The sequence below is a fragment of the Sminthopsis crassicaudata genome, chromosome 2 (genome assembly GCF_048593235.1).
Source record: "Sminthopsis crassicaudata isolate SCR6 chromosome 2, ASM4859323v1, whole genome shotgun sequence".
Lineage (NCBI taxonomy): Eukaryota > Metazoa > Chordata > Mammalia > Dasyuromorphia > Dasyuridae > Sminthopsis > Sminthopsis crassicaudata.
In genome coordinates, this window is record NC_133618.1 from 635992458 (window position 1) to 636009633 (window position 17176).

The 17176-nt window shown below is 36.1% G+C and overlaps 1 protein-coding gene across 2 annotated transcripts in view; it reads left to right on the forward strand.

The window, feature by feature from the left end:
• The first annotated feature begins 570 nt into the window (after positions 1-570).
• Positions 571-17176, forward strand: part of DNAJC12 (DnaJ heat shock protein family (Hsp40) member C12) — a 52487-nt gene continuing 35881 nt past the window's right edge. Inside the window, exons 1-3 of one of the 2 annotated variants that reach the window (XM_074296607.1) lie at positions 571-846; positions 4796-4874; positions 14281-14420. In XM_074296607.1, the coding sequence (XP_074152708.1) occupies positions 769-846; positions 4796-4874; positions 14281-14420 (297 nt within the window). In that variant the 5' untranslated portion in view covers positions 571-768. The remainder of the gene's footprint in view (positions 847-4795; positions 4875-14280; positions 14421-17176) is intronic. The other variant, XM_074296606.1, reaches the window with a different exon arrangement.

Here is a 17176-nt window from a genome sequence, read left to right on the forward strand (position 1 = left end):
TTTCAAAGTCTTTTCTCTTTCTCTGTTTCTCATTCTCAAGAATGAGACGTGGTGAAAAGAATGCAGGCTTCTGGTCAAGACCCAAGTTCAAATCCTGTCCCTATCACTTACCACATATGGAACACTGGGTAATGCACTTTAACTTTCTTGTCCTTAGCTTTTACTTCCCTCCTCCCCTTCTGTAGCCATCCTTCCCCTTTCCCTTCACCCCATTGGACTAATTGACAAATCTAATTTGCCTTTAAAATTCAGGGATTCTTAATCTGGGATCTATGAATTTAAAAAAATAGCTATATTTTAATATAATTGGCCTCCTTTGTAAGCCTATTTGTTTTATCTTATTCATTTAAGAACATTATTTTAAGGACTTTGTTTTATCTTATTCATTTAAGAACATTATTTTAAGGACTTTGTTTTATCTTATTCACATAAGAACATTATTTTAAGATAGGATCTATAAACTTCTCCAGATTGCCAAAGGGATTGATGACACAGATAGATTAAGAATCCTTTGCACAAGAACTACAAATCCCAACGATCCCGGGCAGCCATCAGGAACCCATTTCCTTCTCTTATGCAAACAGCCAATGAAAGGGAGAGCTGCCAAGAGTCTCCTATGACATTTGTGCTCATTAACTTCTCAGCACCTTAAAACTGGTGGCTGCTGCTTGGAGTCAGGGCTATAGAGATTGGAGCAAAGCTTCCTATTTATCTCAGGCTGCATGGTTTTTGTTTGTTGGCTGCTGGAGTTAGTCTCGATAGTACAGAATGGATGCAATACTGAACTCTAGGATGGAGGATATTGAAGATTACTATGAGTTACTGGGATGCGATGAGCTTTCTACGGTAAGAGAATTAAGATCGTTAATTTCCTCTTCTGGGAACTGAAGGAGGTGGGACTAGATCATCCCTAACATCCTTTCTTAGTCTAGAACTAGAGATCCCAAAGAGCCTTTTTTGGCTCAAAGTTCTGAGCTTTTAATTTTATGATTTAATTTTGCATCGTTGCTTAGAAAGCCCATTATATTCATAAAAGAGGAGACTTTTAATATATATATATTTTTAACTTCAATGTCCTGTTTAATATATAAGAGCTTCTAGAATATTATACACACCTATGCTTTGAGGTGCACCTATACTTAGTTGCCTTTGAAATGGTTTTTAACTAGTAGAGGGCTTTGGAAGTGATGATGATTTAAAAACAAAAGATTACATTAAAAACAAAAAGATTAGATGGTTATATACACCCATATTAGAGGAAAGCCCCCAGAATAGGTTCTGATTTCTCCTCACAAGTTTTCTAATTTAATAAATGTGTACACAGACATAAGCCAATATTAGTTTGATATTTTTTCTAGCACTCTTTGATTTTTATGCTCCATTTAAATGTGTTCTTGATGCAGAGATCTGAGATATTTCAAAATCATGAACAAAGTGATGTTTATAGGTTCCCCCCAGATTCTAGTTCCTTTTGAGGTTACCTTTCTTTTACACTATCTATATCTTGTATGTATACAGTTATTTGCATGAGAATTGTCTCTTTTATTGGAATATAAGCTACTTGAGATCAGAGATATCCTTCCCATCTTTGCTTTTTGTCTGTTTTCCCAGCATTTAGTACAAAGCTTGGCTTACAGGAAGTGCTTGATAAATGCTTTTTGATAGAATATAACAATGTATATAAGATTGATTAAAAAAAATATTGGAATGGGACAGGACAGGACCTGTACTTTCATTGGTATACTTCCTTTGAGGAAACTTCCTCTACCAAAGCAGATATCCAATTTTTCTGTTACTAATGGACTTAGAGGGTTTGGGGGCACTAAAAAGTGGGACTTGAACTTAGGTCTTCTTGACTTACCCCCCTCCCCATGCTTTGGCTGCTTCTGTTTTTTTAATTCTAGGATTTTGAGCTATTTAACAAAAATTGTTTTGTAAATCTGAATATTCCTAAACAAATTATTGGTGAAATCCTAGTAAGAGTTCAGTTGGCCCACAACTGGAGGCAGGTAATCTACTTTCTTGGATTGTAGAAATGCTAGAGATGGCATCAGAGGACCTTGAGTTTGGCTCCTCTGCTGTAGTATTTTGTATCTGCATGGTTTACCCTCTCTGGTCACAGTTTGTTCATCTATAAAAGATGGGGTTTGGTCCAGATGACTTCTGGCCCTTGGTTTCCCCATCTATTAAATGGTGGGATTGAACAATATGAACTATGAGATGATTACCAGCCTTGAATTGTTGATGTGTCCTCTTAAAGATGTAGTAATTTTTTAACCTACAAAGAAAGGATACAATTCTATTTCCTCTTTCCCCTCAGCCTTCCTATTTGCTTCTTGTTCTCTTATCATAAAGTGTAACCAACCAACGAGCATTTCTTTTATTAGTGTAATTCTCTTTTGAGGAGAAGAATATTGGGGTAGAATGATGCTAGTCACAGAGCTAGGAAGACCTGCCTTCAACTTCTGCTTCTGTGATAACCTCACACATTATACAATCTTTTACCATTTTCTTTATAGACAATGTTAAGCCATTTCATTACAAATATTCCATTTTATTCACAGAAAACAATGTTCAAGTTCATCTAGGCAGCACAAGTCTAATGGATTGAGGTTTGGACTTGAAGTCAAGAAAATTAAGGTTCAAACTCCATCTTTGACCCTTGCCTACTTAGGTTCCATGACCTGTAAAACTTCGCTTAAAATAGGGCTCACCATCACTTCTACCTCCAAGTTTGTTTTGTGGTGATTATCAGAAGAGATAAGGTCAATATGACATTTTGCAAACCTTAAAATGTTATTTAAATATGAATTTAAATGTGAACCATGGCCTTTATTTATACTGCATATAGAACCCTGTGTTATAAAAAATCAAACATTTACTTACTGAGCATCTACTAGAGGAAAAGCAGTGTGTGATAAGCACCTAAAATGAAACAGTCTCTGAAGGCTCAGAAAAAGCCAAAGTGTCACCCATGGGCTTGTTGTTGGTCCTTTGAATGATAAGCCATATTATTTCTTTTATATAAATTTTTTTTCTTCAGTATTAAGAGATGACTGTGTCCCCTTCCTCAAAATTTTTTTTTCTGAGGCAGTTGGGGTTAAATGACTTGCCAAGGGTCACACAGCTAGGAAGTGTTAAGTGTCTGAGATTAGATTTGAACTCAAGTCCTCCTGACTTCAGCTGGTGCTCTATCCACTTCTCCACCAACTGCCACCTAGCTGAGCCCCCCCCTCACAATTCTGTTTGCATTTATTTCTACCTTTTGTTTTCTGTTTGACTGTGAACTTACATTGTTAGAAGGTTTCCATGGATTTAATTTAATTCTATTAAATTTTTTAAAATTAAAAATTAAAAAATTTAAAAATCTATTAAATTTTTTAAAAAAATTAAAGCATTATTAAAATTTAAAAAAATAAAAAAATGAATTAGCAAATCCTCAACAAATTGGAACTTTTCATATATAAAGAAAGTTAGAAAAAATGGCTTGGTCTGAAACCATGAATCAATTGCATTCCGCTTGTTTAAAAAATAAATATAATATATTTAATATAGAGCCAACAAAGACCTGCTTCTTTGATTCCCCTTCTGAATTTTATTCTTGTCTCTACTGTATATTTTAGAAAAAATTAGAGATTTCTTTTTCCCTAATTTTTTTTTTTGCTTCACTGTTAATGCCTTTCCTCCTTTGTAACCAACATTTGCATTGTTTCCGTTGAATCAGAAAGTGTACGCGTGTCCTACAACACCTGCAATCTGTGATGATGATGGGCATGTGGCTCTGTAAGTCTCCCATCAGTCATTGCATTGAATAAACACCAGAAAGAAAGCCCCTGATTTCAAGAAGCTTATGTTTTTCTGGTTGGGAATGGGGCAAGATGCAAAAGATACAGATAAATCAATACAAAATCATTTGGAATATGCACAAAATAAATACAAAGCAAACTTACCATTTAGGTAAGTGGATATAAAAGGAAGTTAGTTAAATAGTCACATAGTGATAGAGGACTTTCTGATCATTGTCCATTAAAGGGAGATTCTTGCTGGGAACAAATGAGATAGACTGATAATTTTAATTTACCACATGTGTTCTTGTATGATTATCACAATAAACTGGGTAGGTACCATAGGTATTAGTATTGTTACATGTCGCATATTGTGTTAGGAAGGACATAGATAAACTTGTGAGTTTTGGAGGTAGTTATTCAACATGGGGAAGAAGGGTCACACAGGGATCTGATGAACTGGAGATAATAGCCTGGAAAAGAGAAAACTTGAAAATGATAACTGACCTTAAACTTCTAGGGCTGTCCTGGGGCAGAAGAATTGGGCCCACTTTGTTTCAGAGGATACAACGAGAAGCAATGGCCAGAAGCCACAAAGAGGCAAATTGAAGCTTGGGGAAAGTCCATCCCAAGTCATGATGTTCCCAAACCCAGTGGATCAGACTTCTATTTCCCTCCAGTCTGGAAGTCAATTCTGAAAGACCCCTTGGGGGTTATGACAACATAATTTCCCAAAGGGGAGATTCTTGCTTAGGCCAAGGATTAGACTCTATGGCATCTGTGGAAAGTTTCTTCAACCATGTTCACCATTTTAAGAGTTATGAAAGCATGGAGCAGAAAGCTTAATGACTTCAGAGGCAGACTCTTGGCTCTAGATAGAATGATCTTTTCCTTAAGCATTCTGCCTTCCAAGAGTATGATTTGTCTTAATGAAGAACCGAAAAAGTAGTTATACAAGTGCTTTCCATCACTAACCTTACTTGTTTATTGAAATATTAATTTTCTTTCAGATTGACCAAATCCTGGCAGAATTTAAGATCAGAGCTCTTGAATGTCATCCTGATAAGAATCCTGAAGACCCCCAAGCAGGTAGGTTTATTTTTTAATAAAAAAATTTTTAAATGTAAGCATTTTTTGTTTTTATGAAAATTAATTAAAAATTTTATATTGCTATTTTTCATTTGTGCATTGATTTATTTTCAAATATATTCCTTCTCTTTCTCCTACCAACAGAATAATACCTTATATCAAAGAATTTTTTAAAAAGAGAAAAAGAAAAAAAGCATTTCCACAAAATTAATTGAGTCTTATACTATATTCCAGGGCTTCTTAAACTTTTTCCACTTGAAATGCTTTTTAGCCTGAGAAAATTTTACACGATCCCAATACATAAGGATATAAGATATGTATTTAAATATCAACCATTTGCTGATTACAAATCATAATTTTATCACCCCCACATTCAATTACATGACCCCATATGGAGTTGACCCACACTTTAAGAAAGTTGGCCATATTCAGCGTTCTATACTATATTCAAAGCTCCCACCCCACTAATGAAGAGAGGGAAGTACATTTTCTTATTTATTTTTCAGGGCTTTGCTTAATCCTTACAAAAAGTAGACATTTCCTTCTCTCTCTTCCTCTGCCTTTCCCTCCCTCCTGCTCTCCCTTCTTCTCTCTTCCCTACCCCTCATCTCCCTTTTCCTTCCTTTTCCTCTCTCCTTTCCTTTTTCCTTTCTCTTCTGTTGGCACACAGTAGGCACTTAATAAACATTTGTTGACAAGACTTGGTAGAAAATGTTTATTCATCTGAAAATTTCTATATTAATAAAATCTCAGGTTCCGTCCTTATCCCCATGTACCAGTCACTGTGTGATCAAGGAAGAAAGGGAACCAGCATTTAATAGGCTCACATTCTGTGCCAAGCCCTGTGCCAAGCTTTATAAATCTGATCTTATTTCCCCCCTTATGGATAGAGCACTGGTCCTGGAGTCAGGAAGATCTGAGTTCAAATGTGGCTTTACGGACTACCTCCAGAGTAGTAATAATCCTACCTGGGAAGGAGGTGCTATTATTATCCCCATTTTTCAGTTGGAGAAATGGAGGTAGATAAAAGTTAAGTGATTTTCTCACGGTCATAAGCACTGGCACACAGTAGGTTCTTAATAAATACTTATTGATTGATGAATGGAAATAATGCCACTATTCATAAGTGAATAGGGTGTAACGCCTTTAATTTTCTGGAATATTTTATTGATGTGTTTTGTTTTCATATCAGTCATTTTTGGATCCTTCCTTTTATCTCTGTTGAACCCTACCTTGACAAAAGATGAAAAACCAGCTAACATAATGACCTCATTTGAGAGGGTATGGAATATTCTCCTGTAGACTGCCAAGTAGAAGGAACTATATTTCTTTACCTGTTCCCCAGGAGAAAATTGCTCATTACTATTTAATCAATCAATTTAGTATTGGTAAACAATGACAATTGACGTTGATATTCAATATATGGAATCAATTAGGTGGCTCAGTGGATAGAGCATTGGTTCTGGAGTTCAGGAAGCGCTGAGTTCAAGTCTGATATCAGATACTTACTGCTCCTGTGACTCTAGGCAAATCACGTAATCTGTTTGCTTTAATCCATTGGAGGTGATAGAAAATGACTGTACTACTTTAGCCAAAAAAATCCCACAGATAGTATTGACATTCTGTGGCATGCAGGGCCATGAATTGGACACAACTGAACAAGATTGGCAGATAGTAAGTGATTAACACATGTTTTCATCCAAGGTGCAAGAGGAAAGTGGTGATAGTAATGATGGTGATTGTTGTTAAACTATTTAGTTTGGCTTCATTTTAGTATTGTCTGTAAGATGCTTCTCCCCCTTTTTTGCTGCACTGACTAGCCTCCTTTGCCTTTTCTCTCTCATCCTTTTATGGAGAAAAATAAAGAAAAGAAAAAGAAAAATCAAATCTTTATAATAGATGTGCACAAACAAAATAAATGTTCCCAGGGATTGGGGCTGAAAATGTATGCCTTTTTCTGCATCTTGAGTCCATTCCCTCTCTGTTCATAGATGTAGTTCCTTTATTTTAAAGATGAGACAGAGCTCTCAGATGGTATTTTGAGTACTGGAATCAGGTGAGCTTAAAAGACAAAGGTCTTGCATTTCATCCAGGGCCATCTCCAGTCATCCTGATTTATATCTTGCCACTGGACCCAGATGGCTTCGGGAGGAGAGAATGAGATTAGTGATTTTGCACAGATCTCTCATGCATATCCAATGTCTTACATCTCCCTGATGACATGGCCCTCTTCAAACATGAAGGACCATAACCATTACCACCTTTCCCTTGCACCACATCATGTTTTAAATTTTGGAAACATTTATTACTCACTTACTATCTGCTAATCATTCAGTTGTGTCCAATTCATGGTGACCCTGAACATCACAGAATGTCAATATTGTTTGTGGGACTTTCTTGGCTAAGGTACTCAAGTGGTTTGCTATCTCCTTCTCCAATGGATTAAAGCAAACAGATTAAATGATTTGTCTGGAGTCACAGGAGCAGAACAGATCTGAGACCAGACTTGAACTCAGGACTTCTGACTCCAGGGTCAATGCTCTATCCACTGAGACACCTAACTGCTTCCATCTAGTGGCTACCAATGTCTATTGATGTTGTTTACCAATATTAAATAGTAATAGTGGGAATAAAGAATAACAGAAGCAGGTTGGCCTAGCGGATGGTGAGCTGGCATTAAAGCCATGCAGATGTGAGCTCCAGTCTCCCTTTTAATAAAATACCTTTTAATAAATATGACCCTGCTCTGGGCAACTCTCTAAGATTGTAAATTACAGCAAAGGTACCACCGTGTATTTGTGGAAGAACTTCTTATACAGGAATTCCTAATACCAGTGAAATCAAAGGTCCAATTCTTATCCCTGTTCTTATTTAGCAAGATCTTTCTCAATTTGTAGAGATACACACACTCTTCTTTCAAAGAGCTTATGTACAGTAGGAGGAGCCAACATATAGAAGGCTAGTGAAGAATGCTTTGGTATGGGAAATTATAGAGATGAAGGGGGGAGCTATAGAGATTATAGGACAATAGAGTCTAAGTTGGAAAGAGCCCTCCAGCTCATTTAGCTCAACTCCCTCATATAGAGTGGATAACTCCTGTCCAGGCTGGCTTTGCCCAAGATCACCCAGCTACAAAATATCAGAAGCTAGGTCCTTTAAGATTCAGCAGACACTTTCTTTCCCAAAGCAATGTTAATCTTGGCTTGGTGTTTGATCACAGAATAAAAGGTAGAGAGTAGAGGGGGTGTTGGTGATGGTGATGCAGCAGGGTGAATGGCAAGGCTGCCAGAAGAATGGCTGGTCAGATATGATATAAAGCATATAGAGATCTTGGGTCTGGAGTCAGTAGTTCTAGAGGACCATGTGTATTTTCACTGTTGGACTCACCAGTTCCAAACCTAAGTACTTTGTTACCCAGGGTGTGGTTCCAAGAGATCCAGGAAAAGCAAAAAAATGGGGGTGGAAAGTAGGTGACTGGGATGTAGGGACTTTGTGGTAATTGAGTATTTCCATCAGCAAAATGAGTCAAATACTACTGGGAAGTAGTCTATTTACTTTCTGACAGAGGAGTTAAGCAACTCACAATTAGGTTTATGTCTTTGAACAGAAATAATAACACAAGCATAAATATTTGAGAAGCACTTTGGTTTTCAAAACAAAACAAAGCAGATTTTTTTTTTCTTTTTAATGAAACTTGACCTATGGTAGCATTTACGTAGTTCTAGAAAACATCCGAGAATGTCACGGATTTTGCCTGATCCTTGTCACTTCTAGTTGCCATGGAGACAGACTTTACGCAATATTTCTGAACCTGAGATTGAATAAATATTGTTTAAAGAGAAAGGATATCCATGTCCATATCTTCTTTTATGATATTAGATTAAGGAGGTACTTTAATGGAAGTGATTCTGTACCTTAGAACTTGTCATAGAACCAACTCTGGCATTCTGGGAGGCTGTAACTTGGATCCTCATGGGGGTCAAATACTTATCTTACAGGGGAGAAGCCTGAGACCCATTGAAGAGAAAAGACTCCCCTACCTGAACTTATTAGCAATTAGAACTAAAAGAGACTTCGGAGACCATCCAGCCCAAGACTCATTTTCTAGATGATGAGAAATGATTTACCCAAAGTCTTAGAAAAGGGAACAAAAACAAGGCTTGAATCCAGATCTTCTGGCTCTAAATCCAATTCTTTAATCATTACATTACAGAGACTAGCCATTTTATTTATTATTAATTTAATTTTTAAATTAATTCTCTTTTTTTTTGGTGAGGTAATTGGGATTAAGTGACTTTCTCAGAGTGCCAGCTAGAATGTATTAAATATCTAAGTTAAGATTTGAACTCAGAGACTCTAAACTTCAGGGCTAATGCTCTATCTACTATGTCATCTAGCTGTTCCTTTAGGCATTTTATTTAACATGAAAGAGCAAACTTATCAATTGTGTCATTTGAAGCAACTATTTTAAGATTAAAAAAACTTTTAGTGTAATTTCTTCTATCAGTATAAGTTTACTTTTAATACAAATCATTATAAGCAGATATTATAATTTCATTTGGAAATGAAAATTTTGTGTCCTTTGATTTCTAGTTTCTATAGTTTGTTGTTTTTTCCAGAATATTCTTATATTTTAGACATTCTATATATAAATTTAAGTACATTGGGAAAGATATTAATTTCTGCAAGCTAAAGAGGTTATAAAGAGGTCTTTATAAGATTAATAAAACATTATATTTTAAAATGATTTCTAACCCCCCCAAATAGATAATTTTAAAACTATTCTTCTATCTTCCCTCCTTCCTTGCCTCCCTTTCTCCCTCTCTCCCTATATCTCTGTCTCTCCATGTAAAAAGATATAGTTTTTCTGTCATTTCATTCCCTTTCTCCAATTCCTACCCACTGTACCTGCTTTTATAGGACTAAAAAGCCAGGATTTTTTTTTTTTTTTGATTTTTGATCACAGAACAAGAGATGGAAAGTAAAGGGGTGTTGGGTGTAGGTGAAGGTGATGTTTCATATCCTATCTGACCAGCCATCCCTCTGGTGGCCTTGCCACCCACCCTGCTGCATCACCTTCTCACTCATCTCTGCCCCATCCCCCAAACACACCAAACTAACAAAAAACTAAAAAAATAAAGTAATTGGTACAAAAACATCTCCTTAACCTGGAGTCCTTCTCTCCCATGAGTACATATGGATTCTGGGAGAAAGTGGGCTCAAACTTAAAACATATGTAACAAATGATGTTATTCAAAAGCTGGTTTTTCTCCTATTATGGGGGAACTCATGCAGTTCCCTTAGATACAATGTAGCTTTGTTCCAGGCTCATTGTGTAGTCCTGATGTGAATTTTCCTCAATGCATTTAATTTGTTCTGATGCTCCTTCCTCTCCAACCTCCCAGAAAGCCACTATATAAGAAATGATATTTTTAAAGAAAAAAAAACCCAGAAAACTGATCAATACACTAAAAGTTTGAAAATATATACAATATCCCCCCCCCCACACCTCCTACCTGTTCAAAGGGTAAACGTGGTTATATCTTCTTTTATTTTTCCTTGGAGCCAAGTCTATTCTTTGTAATTTTGCAGCATTTGCTTTCCATTGTTTTATGGTGCTCTAGTGTACTTCCCCCTCTTTACCCCCCCCAATTTACATTGGTGCATTCATTGTGTGTATTGTTTTCTTAGTTCTGCTTACTTACTCTGAATCAGTTCATGTAAGTCCTTACTTGCTCTTCCGTAGTCATCTTATTTGTTGTTTCTTATAGCACAGTAACATTACAACAACGTATCACAATTTGCTCTGCCATTCCTCACTTGGTGAGCACTGACTTTGTTCTCTTTCCCTCTCTCCTTCTCTTTTTCTCCCTCTCTTCTCTCTTTCCTTCTCTTTCACTCTCTCTGTCCCTCTGTCCCTCTCTTTCCTTCTTTCTTTCTCCCTCTCTCTCCATTTCTCTCCTTCTCTCTCTCTCTCTCTGTCTCTCTCTGTCTCTGTCTCTCTCTGTCTCTGTCTCTCTCTCTCTCTCTGTCTCTGTCTCTCTCTGTCTCTCTTTCTCTCTGTCTCTATCTCTATTTCTCTCTCATACACACACAAACACACTGCTACTATAAATTCTTTGTTATATTCTTAGAGTTTCTTTTTGATCAATGACCTTCTTGGGGTGTGTGCTTATTCATGGAATCCCTGGGTTTGGATTTCCTTTTAGTAATCTCTTAAATTACATTGTGGTAGTAATTTCATATGTTAACTTTTGGGCTTGCTTATTTTATTGTGCACTTTTTTGTTTCTGTCATCTCTTTTTTCATGCAAACACATTTTTATTTTTTATGTTTTATGGTAGGATTTTTTAAACTATAGCTTTTATTTATAAGATATATATATGCATGGGTAATTTTTCAGCACTGACCTTTGCAAAACCTTCTGTTCCAACTTTTCCTCTCCTTTCCCATACCTCCTACCTCAGATGGCAGGTAGACCAATGCATGCTAAATATATTAAAGTATATGTCATCTCTTTTTGTACAATATTGTTCCATTTGTACTCAAATAGACCCATCATTTTATCTATTTGGAAGTTTTCTCCAGTAATGCAGTAACCCTTCCCGTCCTATGTAATTCTTCTGTATAGTCCTCCATAAATTCTCTACAGAGGATGCCCTCATTGTGCTAGAAGCCTGATTTGCTCTCTGACATTTTGAAAGTTCCAGAGGAACATCTACCATGTCATCTTTCCCCATCATACCTTTTATTCATGACATTCATCATTCCTGTTCTTTTTTGAATTTCCTTATTGGTTCTCTTTTGCATCCTGAGGGAGATCACAGTATACTACTATAGAGAAGTCTTTGTAATATCTATTTTTAATATCTATATTTTGCAATATCTATTTTTAATTCTGTTGCATTCAATGACTTGTTGCCATATAATAACAGTAGCTGAATGGTGGTATTAAAATAATAGGTCTTTGTTTCTATGAATGAATGGATAAGAAACCATTTATTAAACATTTAGTGCAGTGCTTCACACATGGTAAGTGCTATGAACACAACTACAGACAGGCTCTTCTCTCAAGGAACTTAACATTGTAAAAGGGAAGAAAACATATATGGGGAATTAGATTGTAAACTCTTTATGGGCAGGGTTATTTTTCCCTTTTATATCACTACTACTTAGCATAGCACTTGGCACTTAGTAGGCACTTGATACATGTTTGCTTATTGATTGATTGAATGAATGATGGCCAGGGAAAGGAGTTTTGATCTGGGAAATTACAGAAATGGCAAATGGAGCCATAGCAGAGTACAATGACATGTCATTTCAAAAAGCAGTAATAGCATTGGTTTGATTATAATTCCCAGAATGGGAGGTGGAAAGATAATGGGGATAGGCTACCCTAAGGAAAGAGTCAGGGTGGAATATAGTCCCAGGGAATTAAGAATTGAGTATAGTAATTTAATTCCTTCAGAATATGGTCTAGTTTGGAGAGGCTGCATTAATAGGGCAGAAATGGATTCCATGAGAATCCTGGAATAATTAAAGGAATTTTGTAATTTCCTGAAGACACAGCTTGCTATAATCTTCCTATCCAATCAAAGAAAACAAACAAAAATATTGATATGCCATCGTTCTTAAAATTAATTTAATTTTTAAATCCACTTTCTTCTCTCAATCCCTTTTCCCTTTGATGGGGAAAAAACCCCCAAAACAAATAAACCAAACTAAAATCCTTGTGGCAAATATGTAAACAAGCAAAATAAATTTTCATATTTGCTCTATCCAAAAATATTATGTCTCATTCAACATCTTGAGTACTTCACCTCTCTGACAGGAAATATGTCCCATTGTTTTATTTACCCATCATCCAATCGATAAACACTCACTTTATTTCTAGATCTTTGCCACCACAAAGAAAGAATGCAGTAATCAATTTTTTAGTATTGACTAAATAGTCAAAGAGAAAAACAAATATCGAATCCATTGATTGTTTGAAATAATCCAAACCCTTCTGCCAATTAGAATAGACACATTGCCATGTCTAACTAATCAATGAAATTGAGCTTTTCGATGATTTCAACACAGCAGAAATGAGAAATGAGGCAGTGAGAGAGACTTGCACGGTGAAATAAGCAGAATGCAGCAAAAAGCCTGTCTAGCTTTGAAGCAGAACAAAGGTTGAAATCTTTGGTTTTATCATTCCTTTTAAGACTTTTCCACATGATTTATTTTTGTGCTTGTTTAACAGAAGCCCATTTTCTGCAAATGGGAATATGTTTATCTTATGTGATTCATTTGATTACTTCATATATTGAAAGACATACATCAAATGAAATTGGCTTTTATCTTCTACAGTGGGGTAGAGGAAGGGAGAGAGAGAAAGGGGAGGACTGCTTTCCAGCAAAGATAATCTGTCCTTTGATCTTTGTTTATCAGTGTTGCTTAGTGATCCACATTAATAGAGGCCACAAAATTTCCTGGTAGAAAATCCAAATGATGTCTTCCTCTTGCATGATGTAATGGTGGCTCATAACATATAACTCCTAACTCACAGCACTAATAAAATCTCTATAGCCTCTGTGCCTATAGTAGGAGGGAAACATCAGCCTGGTGAACAATTCAATTCAATAAGTGCTAATTAAGGACTCACTGTAAAGTGGGGGGGGTCTTAAATGGAGATTCACTGGTCCTCTTCATCCCCAAGGGACCTGGGAGATTTATTTCAGAAAACTCATGAATTTGAATGAGAAAAAATTAATAGTGTTACTTTCAGTAACCTATAACTAGACTATAATTATGAAGGAATTAGATTACTGTACTCAATTCTGAATTCCCTAGAGTTCTAATTCAGTCTCCGAGGCTTACTAGCTGTTTGATCTTGGGCAATTTAACCTCTGCCTGCCTCAGTTTCCTCAATCTCTCAGGGATGTTGTAAGGACCAAATGAGGTAATATCAGTAAAGCTCTGAGCACAGTGCACTTTATAAAATTCTTCTGGTTCCTTCCTTTGCCTGGATGGCTTTGTGCATTAACCATCTCAGGTATCATCTCCTTTGTAAAACTTTTCCTGACTCATTTCCCCTGAACCTTTGGCTCCTTTTTCTCAATTTATCTTGCATTTGCTCATCTTTGTATTTATGTATTTATTCACTTCCCCTCAACCCCTTCCTTTATTTCCCCTCCCCTCTCTATTATTCCCATTTGGCATCTGGCCTCAATCCTGCTTAAAACAGAAGGGAATTAATAGAATCACAAATCCCAAACTATAAATGAGGAGAGTAGTAGGTTGTCTATATGGAAGTAGGCTCTTTCTGTCATGTGCATTGGGTCAAAATTTAGAAATATATTTTTGGGATTTAAAATAACTTCCTAAGAAAAAAGTATTTTTCGTTTATCCTTTTTTCCCCCAGTGGAAAATTTCCAGAGGCTCCAGAAGGCCAAGGATATTCTGACCAATGAGGAAAGTCGGGATCGCTATGACTACTGGCGGAGAAGCAGGATTCCTATTCCTTTCCACCAGTGGGAAGCTCTGAGTAACTCAGTCAAAACGGTGGGTTTCTCTCTTTGATGGTCATGTGGCAAGTATTGCTAAGTACTGCTGTAGAGTAGATCTTTGTCTTTCTGTAAGGGTCACTGGTGGAGAAGAGATCCAGTAATCTACTGTGGAAGAAATGGACCTCATTGTAAAATGCACCACTATACGCCATCCACTGGATCAATGTATATTGAATTTAGACTCGAGATGCAAGGTTCAGATCTTGGGTCTGCTACTTACTATCTGGGTAACTTGGTAGTTGCTGTAGACTCATTTGAGATTTTTGGGATTACTTTGGTTAATTCAATAAATGGGTCTCCCTGATCCCACTGACTCTCTCAATCAGTGAATTTGAACTTAGATCTCTGACTAGAAAGAATCTCAGGGATCACCTAATTCAACTTCCTATTTTTCCATTTGAGGAAACTGGATCCTCAACATTTACATAAGGTCACACAGAACCTATGGTAGAACTGATCCATCATTTGAATTGAGCATAAAAAATTGACTGGCACAGAAATTACCTTATTAACTCAAACTGTTAACAAGCTATAAATATCTTTTATCCATATGAAATGGCATCCATTTGAAAGTTCTCATGCTGCCGTGTTCATACTATCGGTGGCACATTCAAGAATTTGTATGAAGGCATTGCCTAGGAGCTATGGAATTGGTTATAATTTAGAAAAAAATGAAGGAGTATCATTTATTTCTGGATGCTCTGCATAACCTGCCAAAAGCATCTATTTTTCTTTGGGACCTGACCAAGGACCTTTGGTCAAAAATCTAGACTTCTCTAGATGAAAGTAACAAAATATCTGGAAGATTTACTAATTTAATTTCTATTTGTGACTGCAATAATCATAGCTGCATACTAATTATTTGTAACTTGTGCTTTGTTAGCTATTTGTTTTTGACAGTGTGTCTTCATTTAACCACAGTTGGGTTTCAATCAATCAGTAAGTATTTATTAAGTATTTACTATGTTCCAGACTCTGATAAATACTAAGGAAGGAAGGATAAAAGGGAAAGTTTTTGCCCTCGAGGAGGTTATGTTCTTGAAAAAGTCTCCCTTCTGCTCTCCCACTTGCACTGGGAACAAATAACATAAAACCCTTCTGACAAATTAAAAAAGTCGAATAGAACAAAAATGCATGCCTAATTCTGCCTATTTAGTTAATTACCTCTCTTTAAGGAAAGGGGTAGCATTCATCACTGGTTCTCTGGAGTCATGACTAGTGAGTGCTTTGATTGGAGTTCTTAAATCTCTGAAAGTTGTTTGCTTTTACAATGTTATTATTGTATATGTTATTCTCTTTGTTCTGCGCACTTCATTTTACATCTGTTTATATAGGGACATCTGTTCATACAAGGAATTTCTCCACTCCTTTTTTCATTTTTTTGCCGAATGATAGTAAGGAGGGAGAGACAACATTGTTATGTTCAGATGGGAGACACACGATGCATTTATAGAACTACATACGAGTCACGTACAAAAGTAACCTTGCATGGTAGACACTGTCCTGGATGGAACAGAAAATGCTTCTTGTAGGGGTTATCTATGCTGATTCCTGAAGAAAAAGACCTTCCAAGAGGTGTAGGTGTAGAGGGACAACATTCTAGGGATACAAGATGGTGCAGAAACATTGAACCAGAAGCTAAAAAGCACTTATTAAGTGCCTACTATGTACCCAGGACTGTGTTCAATTATAAAAAAAAGGTAAAATACAGTCCCTGTTCTTAAAGGACTTATAGTGTAATGGAGGAGATGGGAGCTGCTCAGGGGCTAATTGGTAAAAATTTAACAATTAGACTTTTAGAACAAAAATGTGTGCATGCTACATATTTAGGTTTAATCCGCATTATTATCAGTTTCTAAAGTTTAATAAATCAAGTCCTGATTTAGAGTATTTGCTTATTTCCAAGGGATGAATGTTCATACTGAAAAATTTCCTCCACATTCATTTATTTTATTTTTAATTTATGGAATAAAGCAAACATTTACATAGCATAGCATAATAAAAAAGATGACTGTACATGAAAATTCAAATCTGCTTTTTCCTTTTTTTTCTTTCTCCTCTCTTAATGAGAGATGCCTGCTATTAGACATAAGTAAGTGTGTATGTGTGTTTGTCTGTGTATGTATATGTAGATAGATATGTAAACTGATTCTATACATACTTCTATTTATCATTTCTTTTTTTGGATGCACATAGTGTCTTTCTTCAAATATCCTTTATAGTTAATAATTAATATAGTTAATATAGTATAATTTATATGATTAATTATAGTTAATAATATAGATAATTAATATATAGTTAATACAGTTAATTTGGGTATTGATAATAGTTGACTTATTTGCTCAGTCATTCTTAAAACAATATTGCTGTTACTGTATACAGTGTTCTCTTGGTTCTGCTCCTATACTGAAAATTTACCATTTTTCCCTCCTGATCTGGACTGGTGCCAGCCCCACTATCTTTCTTTCCATGGAATAGCATGTGATCAGAATGACCATTAGACGTAGGGTGGCAACTTAGGGGGTGTGCAGAAGTATTGATGTAGGGCAGGTTGTTCCAAACAGAGGAGTTCCTGTTCTATCCTTGGAGTAATAGAGAACTAGTGGAGGGAGAGTAGAAATTGTGATTTCTGTTCTATTGTGCCTCACGCCCCATAAAGAAGTAATTAGATCAGGAGAAGTGTGGATTTTTAACAATATTCTGAAGTGTATTGTGGGAGGAGACTGGCCAAAATTATGGGTCAGGATTCTA